This window comes from Monodon monoceros, unplaced genomic scaffold (genome assembly GCF_005190385.1).
Source record: "Monodon monoceros isolate NGI ecotype Baffin Bay Population unplaced genomic scaffold, NGI_Narwhal_1 Super_Scaffold_21, whole genome shotgun sequence".
NCBI classification, from domain to species: domain Eukaryota; kingdom Metazoa; phylum Chordata; class Mammalia; order Artiodactyla; family Monodontidae; genus Monodon; species Monodon monoceros.
Window position 1 is genome coordinate 66,778,307 of NW_021703778.1, and position 18,116 is coordinate 66,796,422.

The 18,116-nt window shown below is 39.6% G+C and overlaps 1 protein-coding gene across 12 annotated transcripts in view; it reads right to left on the reverse strand.

Moving 5' to 3' along the window:
- Positions 1-18,116, reverse strand: part of HERC1 (HECT and RLD domain containing E3 ubiquitin protein ligase family member 1) — a 214,857-nt gene that overhangs the window by 112,987 nt on the left and 83,754 nt on the right. For all 12 annotated transcript variants that reach the window (XM_029239001.1, XM_029239011.1, XM_029239006.1 and 9 more), the window contains 5 exons: positions 16,678-16,899; positions 14,036-14,209; positions 2,678-2,792; positions 2,469-2,589; positions 494-665 (listed from right to left, as the gene is read on the reverse strand). In XM_029239001.1, the coding sequence (XP_029094834.1) occupies positions 494-665; positions 2,469-2,589; positions 2,678-2,792; positions 14,036-14,209; positions 16,678-16,899 (804 nt within the window). The remainder of the gene's footprint in view (positions 1-493; positions 666-2,468; positions 2,590-2,677; positions 2,793-14,035; positions 14,210-16,677; positions 16,900-18,116) is intronic.

Sequence of the window (18,116 nt, forward strand, 5' to 3'; positions counted from 1 at the left end):
AATATTCTCATGTATATTCTTGCTCTCTACTGAAATCAGCAGTGCAGTCAGTGGGGGAAGTTTGTAATTTAAAAAGTTCTACATATGGAAAATAATTGGGCTCTCCTAATAGGCTTAGAAAGGGGCTCTCTTCCTCACCACCCAGAGGCCAGCCAGGTGAATGGACAACTTGGTACCCTCCAGAGAACATGCTTTGAATGTCCCTATCCAATGACTCATGGGCATCACTTCATAAATGAGACTCAGTGGAACAGGTACTGTTTCCAAAAGCCTGCTTCCAGAGCTTTTCAGCCCAAAACACGCAATCCAACAGCTTCAGAACGGAACTAGCAGTTGTAAGAACTGAAATGTAGCTAATCAGATCATCAGGAGAATATCACACCTCTTTAGAAAAACTGTAAGGAAATGTTTTTGCCTCTCTCTTCTACAGTCAGTTTCCCTACCAAAAAGAATGCCACAGTGTGTATCTGTAAAGCAAGACGGATATACTCACTGCCAGCTGTCATCACTTCGTGTTCCCGTTCTTCCTCCTCATCCCCCGGCTCTGGATGCCCCTCTTCCCTATCTCGCTCAGCCTGTTCTTCCATTTCAGCTTCTTCATCAATGGTCCGGGTAAATGAATGCTCCTGAGGATCAACATCTGCAGAGTCTTGGTTTTCCGAGATCTTAAAGAAATGATCAGAGCTACACTGAATATATATATTTTTTAATTTTGAAAAATATCATTAAAACCTTGACTTTTTTATCATGGAAAATAATGCTAATAGCAGTAGTAACACATGAATTTTACCACAAAAACAAAAGATATACTGGATAAATCTGAAAAGATTAGAAAGAATGTATGTACACAAAATATACAGAAACATCTAACTATGCTCTCTTCCTCAATATTTTGATTAAAACGTCATGCTGTAAATTGACTCATACATATCGCTGTTCTGCTGTAAACTGCTAACTTAAAATGAGTTGAGTACGACACCAAGCATAAAAGGTAAAGAACATGAAATGTGATTCCATTCAGTCTCCCTCAAGCTGTGTATGTTATTGTTACTCTGTATAAATGTTTAATAATGCTAATTTAAAACAAAACAGTATTTTTTAACCTTTTTTTGGTGAAAAACTTTAAGTTCTACTCTCTTAGCAAATCTCAATTATACAAACAGTATTATTTTTAATTATTTTCTTTACTTTGTTTGTCCCTGAGGAAACCAAAAATTAGAAATCTGGTAAGGACAATGTTAATTTTATTTCCCATGGTGGTTATGCTACCGCGCAGTCATCTAAAGAAAAGAGTCCTTACAACAGGGGTGAAGAGAGTCACAAACATCCCACATATTTCAGTATAAAGCACAAGTGAAATTTTTTAATGATATCCTCAGATGTACAATAAAAGTTATTTTGTGATTCATGATTGGATGGGGATACTGAGCAGTCAGTCAGACTCACAAAATACATAAGTCATGTATCTCCACAATATTTAAGTTTCAAATTTGAGACTCAACAAAACGGCTAATTAGTATATTTCATGGGCTTTCAAGGTCACTAACAAATAGTTGGATCCACAAATATTAAATCAGTGCATGCCAAAAGAATACTATAATACAAATGTAGAGATAAAGTTTGGTTTTTAAAATCTAAGATCTAAATAATGGAGTGCAAAGCATCTAACATATGACGTTCAAAGTAAGCACTTTTGAAGGTGAGGTATCAGGCTATACTCATAATTATAGGATCGTGCTATCAGGATTACCAAGCACTTTAGAAATCATCTCATTTTTGTTGTAAGAATTACTTCTGGAACATCCTTAATTAAAGTTTTCAATCTTTACCTCCAGCGGTGGGCAACTCTAATCATTAGAAGGCTTTTTCCCTTACATTCAGCTAACCATGATTCTCCATTCAGTTGTTACCCTTTGGTCCTACCTGTGCCCTCTGGAACAACAGGGAACACATATATTTCCTCTCCTACATGGAAGTCCTTTAAATATCTTTAAGGCACCTATCATACGACTCCCCTTTGCTTTCATTCTCTAAGCTAAACATTTTTGACACTTTCCAGTTCTTGTATGAGATGATTTTCAGACCCTTAACCAATCGAACTTTGCTAATATCCCTCATAAGTTATGGCACCCCAAATCAAATAGGATAATTCAAACGTGATCTGATGAGCGTAAAACAAAGGAATAATATTTCATATGATTTGGACAATTCAATTTGTTGTTATTACCTATATGGCCTAAGAATATATAAACTTCCCTAACAGCCATATCACACTTGATAAGTGGGTGGTTAAATAAACCCCCAATCTTCTACTCATCCAATTATTTTCACTAGAAAAAGAACTACTCAATATTTATTGAACATCTGCAATAATTAAGCCACATTTTTTCCCCCTCACATACACAAATATGGAGCTATCTCTCACAGCTTGCAGAAAAACATAGAAATTAACTGATTTCCAACTTTACCCATCTGTCTCTTGATGATGACCTGGTCTGAATAAGTTCAAGGTTCTTGCAAGCAAGTAAACGACTTCGAACTTTGTACACACAACGGTACACTTCTGATAAGCTTTTACCAGGTTGATATCTAAATAAAGAACCAAAATAGAAAAGTTACTTAATTTCTGACATCATGAGAGCAAGTATTTGTCTGAGGATAGTTTTAAATTACTTGCCGGCTTTCTCCACATGCTTGACTGAGTAAATTTGTGTGTTTCAGAAGAGCTGCAAGAACAAATCTAGACACAGTGTCCAAGAGTGACTCATTACTTAAAGTTGCACTGTCCCAATCTGAAAATAAAAATGATACACTGACATTTCACAGAAAACAGTTCAGAGGTAATTTTAATAGCTTTAGTAATCTAACACCTGAATTTTATCGTTTTCCTAAGCAGTTATTTAACAAATGCACCTACTAGATCCCGCATACTGTGCTAGGAACACAGCAGTGAACAAAACTAAGTCCCAGACCTCACAGAGCTTATATTCTAGTTGCGGTGGGGGAGGGGTATGAGGAGACAATAAATAAAAACATTAATATGACAGATAAATGTTATGGAGAAAAATAAAGCAGGGTGAGGAGAACAGGGAATACTGTACTGTGTGGGTTTACTATTTTTTATAAGCTGGTTTGGGAAGGCCCCCAGTAAGGCTACAATCAAGTAGAGAGATCTAGATGAGGTAGGGGAAGAAGCCACACAAACAGTGTCCTTTCAAAAAAACTATGTAGAGGCCCTGCCTGAGTTCAAGGAGGACAGAGCAGCTAGAGCAAAATGTGCATGCACGAGAGTGGTAGGAGACATTAGAAAGCTGTCTGGGGTCCAGATCTCATAGGGCCTTGCAGGCCATTGCAAGTCCTCTAGGTTTTACACTGAGGGAAATGGGAAGGACCATTAGAAACTGTGAACAGAGGTACGGGATGATGTGATCTGTGTTTTAAAAGGCTCACTCTAACTGCTGAGTGCAAAATTTACTATAGGAACAGCAACAGCAGAAGTAATTATTACAGTAATTCAGGTAAGAAATGATGGTGGCTTAGACCATAGTAGTAGCAGTGGGGTTAGTAAGAAGTGGTTAGACTCCAGATGTATTCTGAAGGTAGAGTTGAAGAAATTTGTTGATGGATCAGAGGTGCACATGAGAGCAGACAAGGATGACTATAATGTATTTAGAATGTAGTTGGCTTTTACTGAGAGAAGATCACAAGGACAGCCCTTTGGGAGGATAGGTATCTGTAATCAGGAGTCTGGTTCTGAATACTATGTATTAGACACCCTAGTACAGATACTGAGTAAACTAGTCAAGTATGTACATATGTGGTATTTGAAGCCATCAGATACTGTGAATACATGTATATTTAGGTAGGTAAGAAATGAAACAACATTTGGACAGAGATGAGTATGTGCAATTGAAAACCCAAATCACAGCATTAGATGATGAAAACTAGTCAGCTGCTTTCTTTAATTCCATGTTAGCACACCAGTTCTATAATTTAAAAATGAAATACATTCAGTAGATTCCAAATGGGGATGGGAGGTTTACTGTCTACTCCCAGAATGTCTGCTAGACTCTGTTAATTTGACAGATTTACCATGCTACTTAAAAACAAAACCAAGAACGGAGCCCGCGTTTCCGCAGAGCTGGAACTCCCGCAGCTCGGGGTCTCTTCCCTCCGCCATCACGGAACGGCCCCAGAGCCTGAGGGGAGGGCGGCCTCACTGAGGCTGCCGGCTCTGGAAGGGCCCCGGCGGCCGAAGCCGTTGACAGTCGTGGGGACGGCAGGCCGGGAAGATGGCGGAAGAGTAAGCCGCGGAGATCACCTTCCTCCCCACAGATACACCAGAAACACATCTACACGTGTAACAACTCCTACAGAACACCTACTGAACGCTGGCAGAAGACCTCAGACCTCCCAAAAGGCAAGAAACCCCCCACGTACCTAGGTAGGGCAAAAGAAAAAAGAATAAACAGAGACAAAAGGATAGGGGCGGGACCTGCACCAGTGGGAGGGAGCTGTGAAGGAGGAAAGGTTTCCACACACTAGGAAGCCCCTTCGCGGGCGGAGACTGCAGGTGGCGGAGGGGGAAAGCTTCGGAGCCGTGGAGGAGAGCACAGCAACAGGGGTGTGGGGGGCAAACCGGAGAGATTCCCGCACAGAGGATCGCTGCCGACCGGCACTCACCAGCCCGAGAGGCTTCTCTGCTCACCCGCCAGGGCGGGCGGCGCTGGGAGCTGAGGCTCGGGCTTCGGTCGGAGCGCAGGGAGAGGACTGGGGTTGGCGGCGTGAACGTAGCCTGCAGGGGGTTAGTGCGGCACGCCTGGCCGGGAGGGAGTCCGGGGAAAAGTCTGGACCTCCCTTAGAGGCAAGAGACTTTTTCTTCCCTCTTTGTTTCCTGGTGCGCGAGGAGAGGGGATTAAGAACGCTGCTTAAAGGAGCTCCAGAGACGGGCGCAAGCCGCGGCTAAAAGCACGGACTGGAGAGACAGGTATGAGACGCTAAGGCTGCTGCTGCCGCCACCAAGAAGCCTGTGTGCGAGCACAGGTCACTATCCACAGCCCCCTTCCAGGGAGCCTGTGCAACCCGCCACTGCCAGGGTCCCGGGATCCAGGGACAACTCCCCCAGGAGAACGCAGGGTGCGCCTCAGGCTGGTGCAACTTCACGCTGGCCTCTGCCGCCGCAGGCTCGCCCCGCACTCCATGCCTCTCCCTCCCCCCCCGGCCTGAGTGGGCCAGAGCCCCCCAATCAGTGGCTCCTTTAACCCCGTCCTGTCTGAGCGAAGAACAGACGCCCTCCGGTGACGTATACGCAGAGGCGGGGCCAAATCCAAAGCTGAGCCCCTGGGAGCTGTGAGAACAAAGAAGAGAAAGGGAAATCTCTCCCAGCAGCCTCAGAAGCAGCGGATTAAAGCTCCACAATCAATTTGATGTACCCTACAACTGTGAAATACATGAATAGACAACGAATCATCCCAAATTAAGGAGGCGGACTTTGAGAGCAAGATTTAGGATTTTTTCCCCTTTTCCTTTTTTTGTGAGTGTGTATGTGTATGCTTCTGTGTGAGATTTTGTCTGTATAGCTGTGCTTCCACCATTTATGTCCGAGGGTTCTATCCGTCCGTTTTTTTTTTTTAAGATTTTTTCTTAAAAATTACTTATTTTAATAACTTTTTTTTATTTTACTTTATCTTCGTCCTTTCTTTCCTTCCTTCCCTTCTTTAGACAACGAATCATCACAAATTGAGGAGGTGGACTTTGAGAGCAAGATTTAGGATTTTTTCCCCTTTTCCTCTTTTTGTGAGTGTGTATGTGTATGCTTCTATGTGAGATTTTGTCTGTATAGCTTTGCTTCCACCATTTGTCCTAGGGCTCTATCCGTCCGTTTTTTTTTTTCTCTTATTTTTTTATTTTAATAACTTTATTATATTTTATTTAACTTTATCTTCTTTCTTTTTTCCTTCCTTCCCTCCTTCCTTCCTTCCTTCCTCCCTCCCTCCTTTCTTTCTTTTTCTTTCTTTCTTTCTACTTCTACTAATTCTTTCTACTTTTTCTCCCTTTTATTCTGAGCCGTGTCGATGAAAGGCTCTTGGTGCTGCAGCCAGGAGTCAGTGCTGTGCCTCTGAGGTGGGAGAGCCAATTTCAGGACACTGGTCAACAAGAGACCTCCCAGCTCCACATAATATCAAACGGCAAAAATCTCCCAGAGATCTCCATCTCAACACAGCACCCAGCTTCACTCAACAACCAGCAAGCTACAGTGATGAACATCCTATGCCAAACAACTATCAAGACAGGAACACAACCCCACCCATTAGCAGAGAGGCTGCCTAAAATCATAATAAGTCCATAGACAACCCAAAAAACACCACCAGACGTGGACCTGCCCACCAGAAAGACAAGATCCAGCCTCATCCACCATGACACAGGCACTAGTCCCCTCCACCAGGAAGCCTACACAACCCACTAAACCAACCTTAGCCACTGGGGACAGACACCAAAAACAACGGGAACTACAAACCTGCAGCCTGCAAAAAGGAGACCCCAAACACAGTAAGATAAGCAAAATGAGAAGACAGAAAAACACACAGCAGATGAAGGAGCAAGATAAAAACCCACCAGACCTAACAAATGAAGAGGAAATAGGAAGTCTACCTGAAAAAGAATTCAGAATAATGACAGTAAAGATGATCCAAAATCTTGGAAATAGAATAGACAAAATGCAAGAAACATTTAACAAGGACCTAGAAGAACTAAAGATGAAACAAACGATGAACAACACAATAAATGAAATGAAAAATACTCTAGATGGGATCAACAGCAGAATAACTGAGGCAGAAGAACGGATAAGTGACCTGGAAGATAAAATAGTGGAAATAACTACTGCAGAGCAGAATAAAGAAAAAAGAATGAAAAGAACTGAGGACAGTCTCAGAGACCTCTGGGACAACATTAAACGCACCAACATTCGAATTATAGGGGTTGCAGAAGAAGAAGAGAAAAAGAAAGGGACTGAGAAAATATTTGAAGAGATTCTAGTTGAAAACTTCCCTAATATGGGAAAGGAAATAGTTAATCAAGTCCAGGAAGCACAGAGAGTCCCATTACAGGATAAATCCAAGGAGAAATACACCAAGACACATATGAATCAAACTGTCAAAAATTAAATACAAAGAAAACATATTAAAAGCAGCAAGGGAAAAATAACACACAAAGGAATCCCCATCAGGTTAACAGCTGATCTTTCAGCAGAAACTCTGCAAGCCAGAAGGGACTGGCATGACATATTTAAACTGATGAAGGAGAAAAACCCGCAACCAAGATTACTCTACCCAGCAAGGATCTCATTCAGATTCGACGGAGAAATTAAAACCTTTACAGACAAGCAAAAGCTGAGAGGGTTCAACACCACCAAACCAGCTCTACAACAACTGCTAAAGGAACTTCTCTAGACAAGAAACACAAGAGAAGGAAAAGACCTACAATAACGAACCCAAAACAATTAAGAAAATGGGAATAGGAACATACATATCGATAATTACCTTAAATGTAAATGGACTAAATGCTCCCACCAAAAGACACAGATTGGCGGAATGGATACTAAAACAAGACCCATATATTTGCTGTCTACAAGAGACCCACTTCAGACCTAGAAACATACAGACTGAAAGTTAGGGGATGGAAAAAGATATTTCATGCAAATGGAAACCAAAAGAAAGCTGGAGTAGCAATTCTCATATCAGACAAAACAGACTTTAAAATAAAGACTATTAGAAGAGACAAAGAAGGACACTACATAATGATCAAGGGATCGATCCAAGAAGAAGATATAACAATTGTAAATATTTATGCACCCAACATAGGAGCACCTCAATACATAAGGCAAATAATAACAGCCATAAAAGGGGAAATCGACAGTAACACATACATAGTAGGGGACTTTAACACGCCACTTTCACCAATGGACAGATCATTCAAAATGAAAATAAATAAGGAAACACAAGCTTTAAATGATACATTAAACACGGTGGACTTAATTGATATTTATAGGACATTCCATCCAAAAACAACAGAATACACATTTTTCTCTAGTGCTCATGGAACATTCTCCAGGATAGATCATATCTTGGGTCACAAATCAAGCATTGGTAAATTTAAGAAAATTGAAACCATATCAAGTATCTTTTCCAACCACAACGCTAGGAGACTAGATATCAATTACAGGAAAAGAGCTGTAAAAAATACAAACACATGGAGGCTAAACAATACACTACTTATTAACGAAGTGATCACTGAAGAAATCAAAGAGGAAATAAAAAAATACCTAGAAACAAATGGCAATGGAGACACGACGACCCAAAATCTATGGGATACAGCAAAAGCAGTTCTAAGAGGGAGGTTTATAGCAATACAATCCTACCTTAAGAAACAGGAAACATCTCGAATAAACAACCTAACCTTGCACCTAAAGCAATTAGAGAAAGAAGAACAAAAAAACCCCAAGGTTAGCAGAAGGAAAGAAATCATAAAGATCAGATCAGAAATAAATGAAAAAGAAATGAAGGAAACGATAGCAAAGATCAATAAAACTAAAAGCTGGTTCTTTGAGAAGATAAACAAAATTGATAAACCATTACCCAGACTCATCAAGAAAAAAAGGGAGAAGACTCAAATCAATAGAATTAGAAATGAAAAAGGAGAAGTAACAACTGACACTGTAGAAATACAAAAGATCATGAGAGATTACTACAAGCAACACTATGCCAATAAAATGGACAACCTGGAAGCAATGGACAATTTCTTAGAAATGCACAACCTGCCAAGACTGAATCAGGAAGAAATAGAAGATATGAACAGACCAATCACAAGCACTGAAATTGAAACTGTGATTTAAAATCTTCCAACAAACAAAAGCCCAGGACCAGATGGCTTCACAGGTGAATTCTATCAAACATTTAGAGAAGAGCTAACAGCTATCCTTCTCAAACTCTTCCAAAATATAGAAGAGGGAGGAACACTCCCAAACTCATTCTACGAGGCCACCATCACCCTGATACCAAAACCAGACAAGGATGTCACAAAGAAAGAAAACTACAGGCCAATATCACTGATGAACATAGATGCAAAGATCCTCAACAAAATACTAGCAAACAGAATCCAACAGCACATTAAACGGATCATACACCATGATCAAGTGGCGTTTATTCCAGGAATGCAAGGATTCTTCAATATACGCAAATCAATCAACGTGATACACCATATTAACAAATCGAAGGAGAAAAACCATATGATCATCTCAATAGATGCAGAGAAAGCTTTCAACAAAATTCAACACCCATTTATGATAAAAACCCTGCAGAAAGTAGGCATAGAGGGAAAATTCTTTAACATAATAAAGGCCATATATGACAAACCCACAGCCAACATTGTTCTCAATGGTGAAAAACTGAAAGCATTTCCACTAAGATCAGGAACAAGACAAGGTTGCCCACTCTCACCACTCTTATTCAACATAGTTTTGGAAGTTTTAGCCACAGCAATCAGAGAAGAAAAGGAAATAAAAGGAATCCAAATCAGAAAAGAAGAAGTAAAGCAGTCACTGCTTGCAGATGACATGATACTATACATAGAGAATCCTAAAGATGCTACCAGAAAACTACTAGAGCTTATCAATGAATTTGGTAAAGTTGCAGGATACAAAATTAATGCACAGAAATCTCTGGCATTCCTATACACTAATGATGAAAAATCTGAAAGTGAAATCAAGAAAACACTCCCATTTACCACTGCAACAAAAAGAATAAAATATCTAGGAATAAACCTACCTAAGGAGGCAAAAGACCTGTATGCAGAAAATTATAAGACACTGATGAAAGAAATTAAAGATGATACAAATAGATAGAGAGATATACCATGTTCTTGGATTGGAAGAATCAACATTGTGAAAATGACTCTACTATCCAAAGCAATCTACAGATTCAATGCAATCCCTATCAAACTACCACTGGCATTTTTCACAGAACTAGAACAAAAAAATTCACTATTTGTATGGAAACACAGAAGACCCCAAATAGCCAAAGCAATCTTGAGAACGAAAAACGGAGCTGGAGGAATCAGGCTCCCTGACTTCAGACTATACTACAAAGCTACAGTAATCAACACAATATGGTATTGGCATAAAAACAGAAAGATAGATCAATGGAACAGGATAGAAAGCCCAGAGATAAACCCACGCACATATGGTCACCTTATCTTTGATAAAGGAGGCAGGAATGTACAGTGGAGAAAGGACAGCCTCTTCAATAAGTGGTGCTGGGAAAACTGGACAAGTACCTGTAAAAGTATGAGATTAGATCACTCCCTAACACTATACACAAAAATAAGCTCAAATTTGATTAAAGACCTAAATGTTAGGCCAGACACTATCAAACTCTTAGAGGAAAACATAGGCAGAACACTCTATGACATAAATCACAGCAAGATCCTTTTTAACCCACCTCCTAGAGAAATGGAAATAAAAACAAAAATAAACAAATTGGGACCTAATGAAACTTCAAAGCTTTTGCACAGCAAAGGAAACCATAAACAAGTCCAAAAGACAACCCTCAGAATGGGAGAAAATTTTTGCAAATGAAGCAACTGACAAAGGATTAATCTCCAGAATTTATAAGCAGCTCACACAGCTTAATAACAAAAAAGCAAACAACCCAATCCAAAACTGGGCAGAAGACCTAAACAGACATTTCTCCAAAGAAGATATACAGACTGCCCACAAACACATGAAATAATGCTCAACATCACTAATCATTAGAGAAATGCAAATCAAAACTGCAATGAGATATCATCTCACACCAGTCAAAATGGCCATCATCAAAAAATCTAGAAACAATAAATGCTGGAGAGGGTGTGGAGAAAAGGGAACCCTCTTGCACTGTCAGTGGGAATGTAAATTGATACAGCCACTGTGGAGAACAGTATGGAGGTTCCTTAAAAAACTACAAATGGAACTACCATATGACCCAGCAATCCCACTACTGGGCATATACCCTGAGAAAACCATAATTCAAAAAGAGTCATGTACCAAAATGTTCATTTGCAGCTCTATTTACAATAGCCCGGAGATGGAAACAACCTAAGTGTCCATCATCAGATGAATGGATAAAGATGTGGCACATACATACAATGGGATATTACTCAGCCATAAAAAGAAATGAAATTGAGTTATTTGTAGTGAGGCGGATGGACCTAGAGTCTGTCATACAGAGTGAAGTAAGTCAGAAAGAGAAAGACAAATACCGTATGCTAACGCATATATATGGAATTTAAGAAAAAAAATGTCATGAAGAACCTAGAGGTAAGACAGGAATAAAGATACAGACCTACTAGAGAATGGACTTGAGGATATGGGGAGGCGGAAGGGTAAGCTGTGACAAAGCGAGAGAGAGGCATGGACATATATACACTACCAAACGTAAGGTAGATAGCTAGTGGGAAGCAGCCGCACAGCACAGGGAGATCAGCTAGGTGTTTTGTGATCGCCTGGAGTGGTGGGATAGGGAGGGTGGGAGGGAGGGAGACGCAAGAGGGAAGAGATATGGGAACATATGTATATATGTAACTGATTCATTTTGTTGTAAAGCAGAAACTAACACACCATTGTAAAGCAATTATACTCCAATAAAGATGTTAAAACAACAACAAACCCAAACAAACAAAAAACACTCTTGGAAAATATTAAGCACAAAGTTAACTTTATCTGTTCTTAATTCCTTTTTAAAACTCCTATCTTAAGACAAAAATTTTACAGCTTGGTTTTCCAGTCATTTCTGGATGCTTAGGTAAAAATTAAGTTCAGACTTAACTATTTTACAGGTGAAAAAGTGAATATAAGCATGTAAGATTTTCCAACAGAGAATCTTAAAATGATAGTCTGTATTACACACAAAATTTTCCACACTAGGTTCTTGAGAGATCATCTGTTCCAAGGGATTGCTTGCTATTCTGAAAACTGCTATGACTTAAAATCAAACGACCCCATTCCAAGAAGGCTAATATTCAATTTAAAAGCAAACTGAAGTAACATCCTTTGCAGTATGTCAAATTTATCAGGGATTATCCTCCTGTGCAATGTTTATAATAATAGGTTCTTTTAAAACACCTTCGCTAAAGTTATAGTCATTTCATACCAAGCACTACAAAATGTTTCCACTACTCAGATATAAAGTCTAGGCTATAGTGTACAAGCAATTGAAGAAATGGAGCCATAAGAGTTTTTATTCACTTTATGTTTATATCCAGTTTTTTCAAGTGCTCACTGAAAAGTAACAAGTGATAATGGTGCCGCAGTGGTTAAGAATCCACCTGCCAGTACAGGGGACACAGGTTCGTGCTCTGGTCCAGGAAGATCCCACATGCCACGGAGCAACTAGGCCCGTGCGCCACAACTACTGAGCCTGCACTCTAGAGCCCGCGAGCCACAACTACTGAGCCCACGTGCCACAACTACTGAAGCCCGCGTGCCTAGAGCCCGTGCTCTGCAACCAGAGAAGCCACAGCAATGAGAAGCCCGCGCAATGAAGAGTAGCCCCCGCTCACCGCAACTAGAGAAAGCCCACGCGCAGCAACAAAGACCCAAGGCAGCCAAAAATAAATAAAAATAAATTTATAAAAAAAAAACCTAACCGCACATTCCAAGAAAATGATGCAAATAAGAGGATATCAGAAAATACAACTTAGAAAGTAAGGTTTTTTCCTCCTCCACTATCATACTTTTCTATCACTGGTGAAAGTCAACACGATAGAATGAATAAATGAATGACAAATTGGATGAGATTAAACTTTCAAAGGTATCATCTCACTGGTGTTTTAAAGATCTGAATGATATGTATCTCATTTTTATTATACGAAGTAAAGGTGAAAATGTATTTACTTTTACCATTTTTATCACAGAAGGAAGAAAATCCAAAGACACAGGGGAGCAGGGACTAAAGAATGAGCAATGTGGAGAAAGGCAACTAGGGGTATGTGATTCTGAACAGTCCAAGTCATTGTTAAAAGTGGATGAGAGCTAAAAAGAAATCAGGTACAACGTTTGAAAACTTGTACATAAAATTAATTTTATTAATCAAGTAATATTAGAAACTGAAATACCACTACACACTTGCATAGCACTTTACTGCTGTACTTAATAATATACCTCATTTCAAACTGGTATCTTCACTAGCACTCTAAAATGGGCAAGTGTTTTATACAGGAGGAAAATGACCAAGGCGCAGAGCTCAGACTTCCACATACACATCATTTCAGTTCTTCACCAGGGCTCACAAAGGGAAGAGATTCATTAAACAGACTCTTATACTAGATCCATTTACGCTGCATGGAATCCTTCAGTAAAATGCTGCCTCTGGATTTATTTTTCACACTAATCTCAATTTTCCCACAGTGGATTTTCTTCAAGTGGGATATATGTATATAAAAGAATACACGGGGTTTCTTACCAAGCACTTCAAAATGTTCCACAAACAGGAATAAGAAACTGTTTTTAAAATGTTAATTGTAGGGACTTCCCTTGTGGTGCAGTGGTTGAGAATCCACCTGACAATGAAGGTGACACGGGTTCGAAACCTGGTCCGGGAAGATCCCACATGCCGTGAAGCAACTGGGCCCTTGTGACACCACTGCTGAGCCTGTGCTCTGGAGCCTGCGAGCCACAGCTACTGAGCCGGCATGCCACAACTGCTGAAGCCCACGCTCCGTGACAAGAGAAGGCACCATGGTGAGAGGCCCACACACCACAACGAGGAGTGGCCCCCGCTCACCGCACTAGAGAAAGCCCGCACGCAGCAGCGAAGACACAACATAGCCAAAAATAAAAATAAATAAACATTTTAAAAAAATGTTAATTGTAAAATCCCTTTTTCTATAAAAAAGTAATAGGGTAATCCCTAGGATTTTCTATTTACATATATTATACTATACTTATATTAGTCAGTATTATGAGCTATCTACATATTTAGCCCCTTTATCCTCTTCATCTTACCTTTACTAATAGCATAATCCTGCATGCTGATCCAAAGACTTCGAGCCGGCTCTTTTGAACAACCCAATGCCAAGTCTACGTAGATAGCAATTTCAGGCCGCAATCTGTAATCAAAAGGCTTCTGTTCTTCATTTCCCGAAAGAGCTACTTCTAATAGGCAACTCATGCATTTATCTAAAAAAGAAATTACACAAGTTATCAATTTCAAGCTTTGTAAATTTTGGTGCTACAAATAAAAGCTTACCATATTTACTTAATGCATATGAAATGATACATTTCAAACCATTTTAAGTAGATGCTACAAAGGTAAAAGTCCTTTAATGCTTCTCAATTGGGCGTAGTATCACCCCTTTCTTTATGTGACTAAATGTAACATTCCAGGGAGGAGTTCTGGCATTTTGGTAGGCAGGGCCCTACATGTGCAGCACAGTCTTGTGTAACAAAGAACTTTCTTGCTCAAAACGGATTGATATCCTTGTTGAGAAACATGGGACCACTGGGAAAGAGACTAGCCAAGATTTTTCTTTTCTTTTTGTAGACTTAAGGGAAAATAATCATTTCAGTATGATTTAAGGGAGATCAAAGATATTGATACTTGAACAATTTCTCAACTGATACTTACATTTGTTCAGGTGGTTCCTAACTTTCCAATGGGACATTTGGCATTAAGAATTCATTTTCCATTTAAAAAACAAAACACTTCTCTAAATGACAGGTTCCTGGGCTAATACCCAAAGTCAATTTAACCCACAATATAACTAAATTATCATTTATTTACAATTTTACAGACAAGAGCCTCCTCCTACTATATGCAAGTATTTTTTTAGAAGCTACTGCTTATCTTTGCTTTTTATTATTATCATTTATTTTTGGCTGTGTTGGGTCTTCATTGCTGCGCATGGGCTTTCTCTAGTTGCAGTGAGCGGGGGCTACTCTTTGTTGCGGTGCACGGGCTTCTTGTTGTGGTGGCTTGTTGCAGAGCATGGGCTCTAGGCGCGTGGGCTTCAGGAGTTGTAGAGTGCAGGCTCAGTAGTTGTGGCTCATGGGCTCTAGAGCACAGGCTCAGTAGTTGTAGCACACGGGCTTAGTTGCTCCGTGGCATGTGGGATCTTCCTGGACCAGGGCTCAAACCCATGTCCCCTGCATTGGCAGGCAGATTCTTAACCACTGTGGGAAGTCCAATATATGCAAGTATTTAAACATAAAATATAACATTTTAATAGTTTCATAATTTTATAATTTAAAAAGTGAAAAATAACATTAAAAACTGAAATTGATTATATTCATACCAAAGGCCAGTTGAGTAAAGTACACATAACAAAAATATGAGGAAGGTAGAGATAAAGATACTTTTGTCCTCAGGAGGACATTTGGGACTATCACAGAGCTAAACACTGATAGCACTGGAACTACCTTTATGATGTTAAATACCCCTTAAAAAAAACATGATTTTACTTTTTTTGATACAAACGTTCCTAAGTACCAGTCTAGCATTCATCAGCCATGGCTGGAATCACTTTCTGGTTCATAAATGAAACAATGAATATACACTCCTATTTGGAAAAGGAAGAAAATCTTCAACATTTCTGACTCCCACCCTCCAACCCTCCAACCCCAAAGCAGAAATCTCCATGATTTTTGTCATGGTTTCTACTTTTGTTTCTCCTTTGGAGATTCTCTTAGATCGAGATTTCTCTTAGATTTTGCTTCTTGGACACTCTCTGAGTCTCTTTCTCTTATCAGAGAAATAATAAATTTAAAATCTAGGGACTTCCCTGGTGGTCCAGTGGGTAAGACTCTGAGCTCCCAATGCCGGGTGCCCGGGTTTGATCCCTGGTCAGGGAACTAGATCCCACATGACGCAACTAAGAAGTCCGCATGCTACAACGAAGATCCCACGTGCTGCAACTAAGACCTGGCACAGCCAAAATAAATAAATATTCCTTAAAAATAAATAAATAAAATCTAATAAGACCATACGGGCTATCTAATCTAACTCATTATTTTAAGGATTGAAATTAGAGGTTCAGAGAGATTAAAGGACCAATCCTAGTCTATTCAGGAACTGGAGAAATCCTCTTGCTCAGACAGTCTGAGAGCTAGCCTACCATCAAAGTAGACAAATGGAAGATGAGGCAGGAAAGGAAACCCCAAAGGTACCATAAATGGGGAGGAAAAAAATAAGGAATCACACAAGGTAACATCAGCTTGAAGGGAGGACAGGCTGGGAGGAGAAGGGATTGGCCCTCACAACTGAGAGGTGTTTATGACCTGAGCCCTCGTAAGTCATGGTCAGTAACCTTCTATGAAGCAGTTTCATAACCTCCAAGCCCCAGAACACAAGTAGTTAAGCATTTTCCCATTTTTATGAGTTAGATGACTTGCTCAAAATGAGTGATAAATAAAAACCCAGTAGAACCAGACCTACATTTCCCTAGTTCAGGGACTCTTTTCACTATACGATGCTGCAGGACTTAACTGTTTTTCTGAGGGCTCCAAGTTACAGTCTTGGATCCCCTACCCTGCAAATGTTACATTTGTTTTCTATCAGTTCTCTATTCAGCAAACCCAGAATAAGAGAAATCTCCAAAGGAGGTACAAACAGAAGCACGTATTCTAAATGCTGCAGAGAAGCACATTACCTAACTGAGGGGTATCCATTTCTACACCATCACTAAAAAGTGGTGTTTTCATCCAATATGCAGTGTCCTGTTCCTCTGGAGACACAGGTGAACCCTGAAGCATGCCACCAAGACACTGCCCAATAAGAAGAGCAACTGTTCTTTCCAGATCAACAAGCCACACCCAGGACTGGGCTGGCTGAGGTAATGGCACACCAGCAGGATCAATCAGTTCTGGCCCTCCTGAAAACAAAATCATTAGTAATTTATCTGGTGTTGAAGATTCTCAAGCTTTTTCATTTATATTGCACTGCAACAAGACACTGAAGCAAAATAATTTTATAATGAAAACATAGCTTATAACACTTTCTGTATATATTCTCTTTAGTAGGCTAATTTAAAATACATTCAGATAAGTTTGCCATCAAATAAAAATCTGCTTTGTAAAGTTACTGATTTTGAGATAAACAGTGAAACAGTACATGGCAGAATTATCTCCCATTGATTCTATTCCTACTTTTCACTATCCAGATCAAATTTCAACCTTAAGAGTGAGTAACTGAGGTAGCTCATCCCTCCAAAATCAAAACAAGAGTTGATCTAGTAAAATGACACTTAGTATTGTTCAATGCTTTTAAGGCCTGAATTCAGATCTGTCCTATACTAAGATCCAGATCCATGCTTTCTTATTGTACATTTGTTTTTAAAAGTTCTTCACTTAAAAAAAAAAAAAAAACTACAGCTAGCCATAAAGATAAGAAGAGATATCAATGAAATCATAAAAGAAAAACACAAGAAATCATCAAATTCAAAAACTGGGTATTTGAAAACACTAATAAAATGGACAAACCTCTAATAAAATTAATCCAGAAAATAAAGGTGGCATAAATTTTAAAATTAAAAATACAAAAAGAGGATATAACCACAGATACACTAGAGATTTTTAAAAACTATGTGTGAATACTATGAACTTTGTGTCAATAAATTTGAAAACCAACAAAATGACATTTTCTGAAAAAATATCAATTTCTGAAATGCATTTGAGAAGAAACAAAAAGCTGTAAGAGAACAATAACCACTAAAAAAAGAAAATTAATAGCCAAAAACCTATCTATAAAAAAAACACTAGGGCCAGATACTTTGTTTTTGTTTTTGCAGTACGCGGGCCTCTCACTGTTGTGGCCCTTCCCATTGCGGAGCACAGGCTCCGGACGCGCAGGCTCAGCGGCCATGGCTCACGGGGCCCAGCCGCTCCTTGGCATGTGGGATCTTCCCGGACCGGGGCACGAACCCATGTCCCCTGCATCGGCAGGCGGACTCTCAACCACTGCGCCACCAGGGAAGCCCAGGCCAGATAGTTTTTATAAACTCTTACAAACCTTCAAGAAGAGATAACTCCTAAATTACACAAATTATTTCAGAGAAAAGGGAAAAAAAGGAAGATTCCAAACTGATGTTAT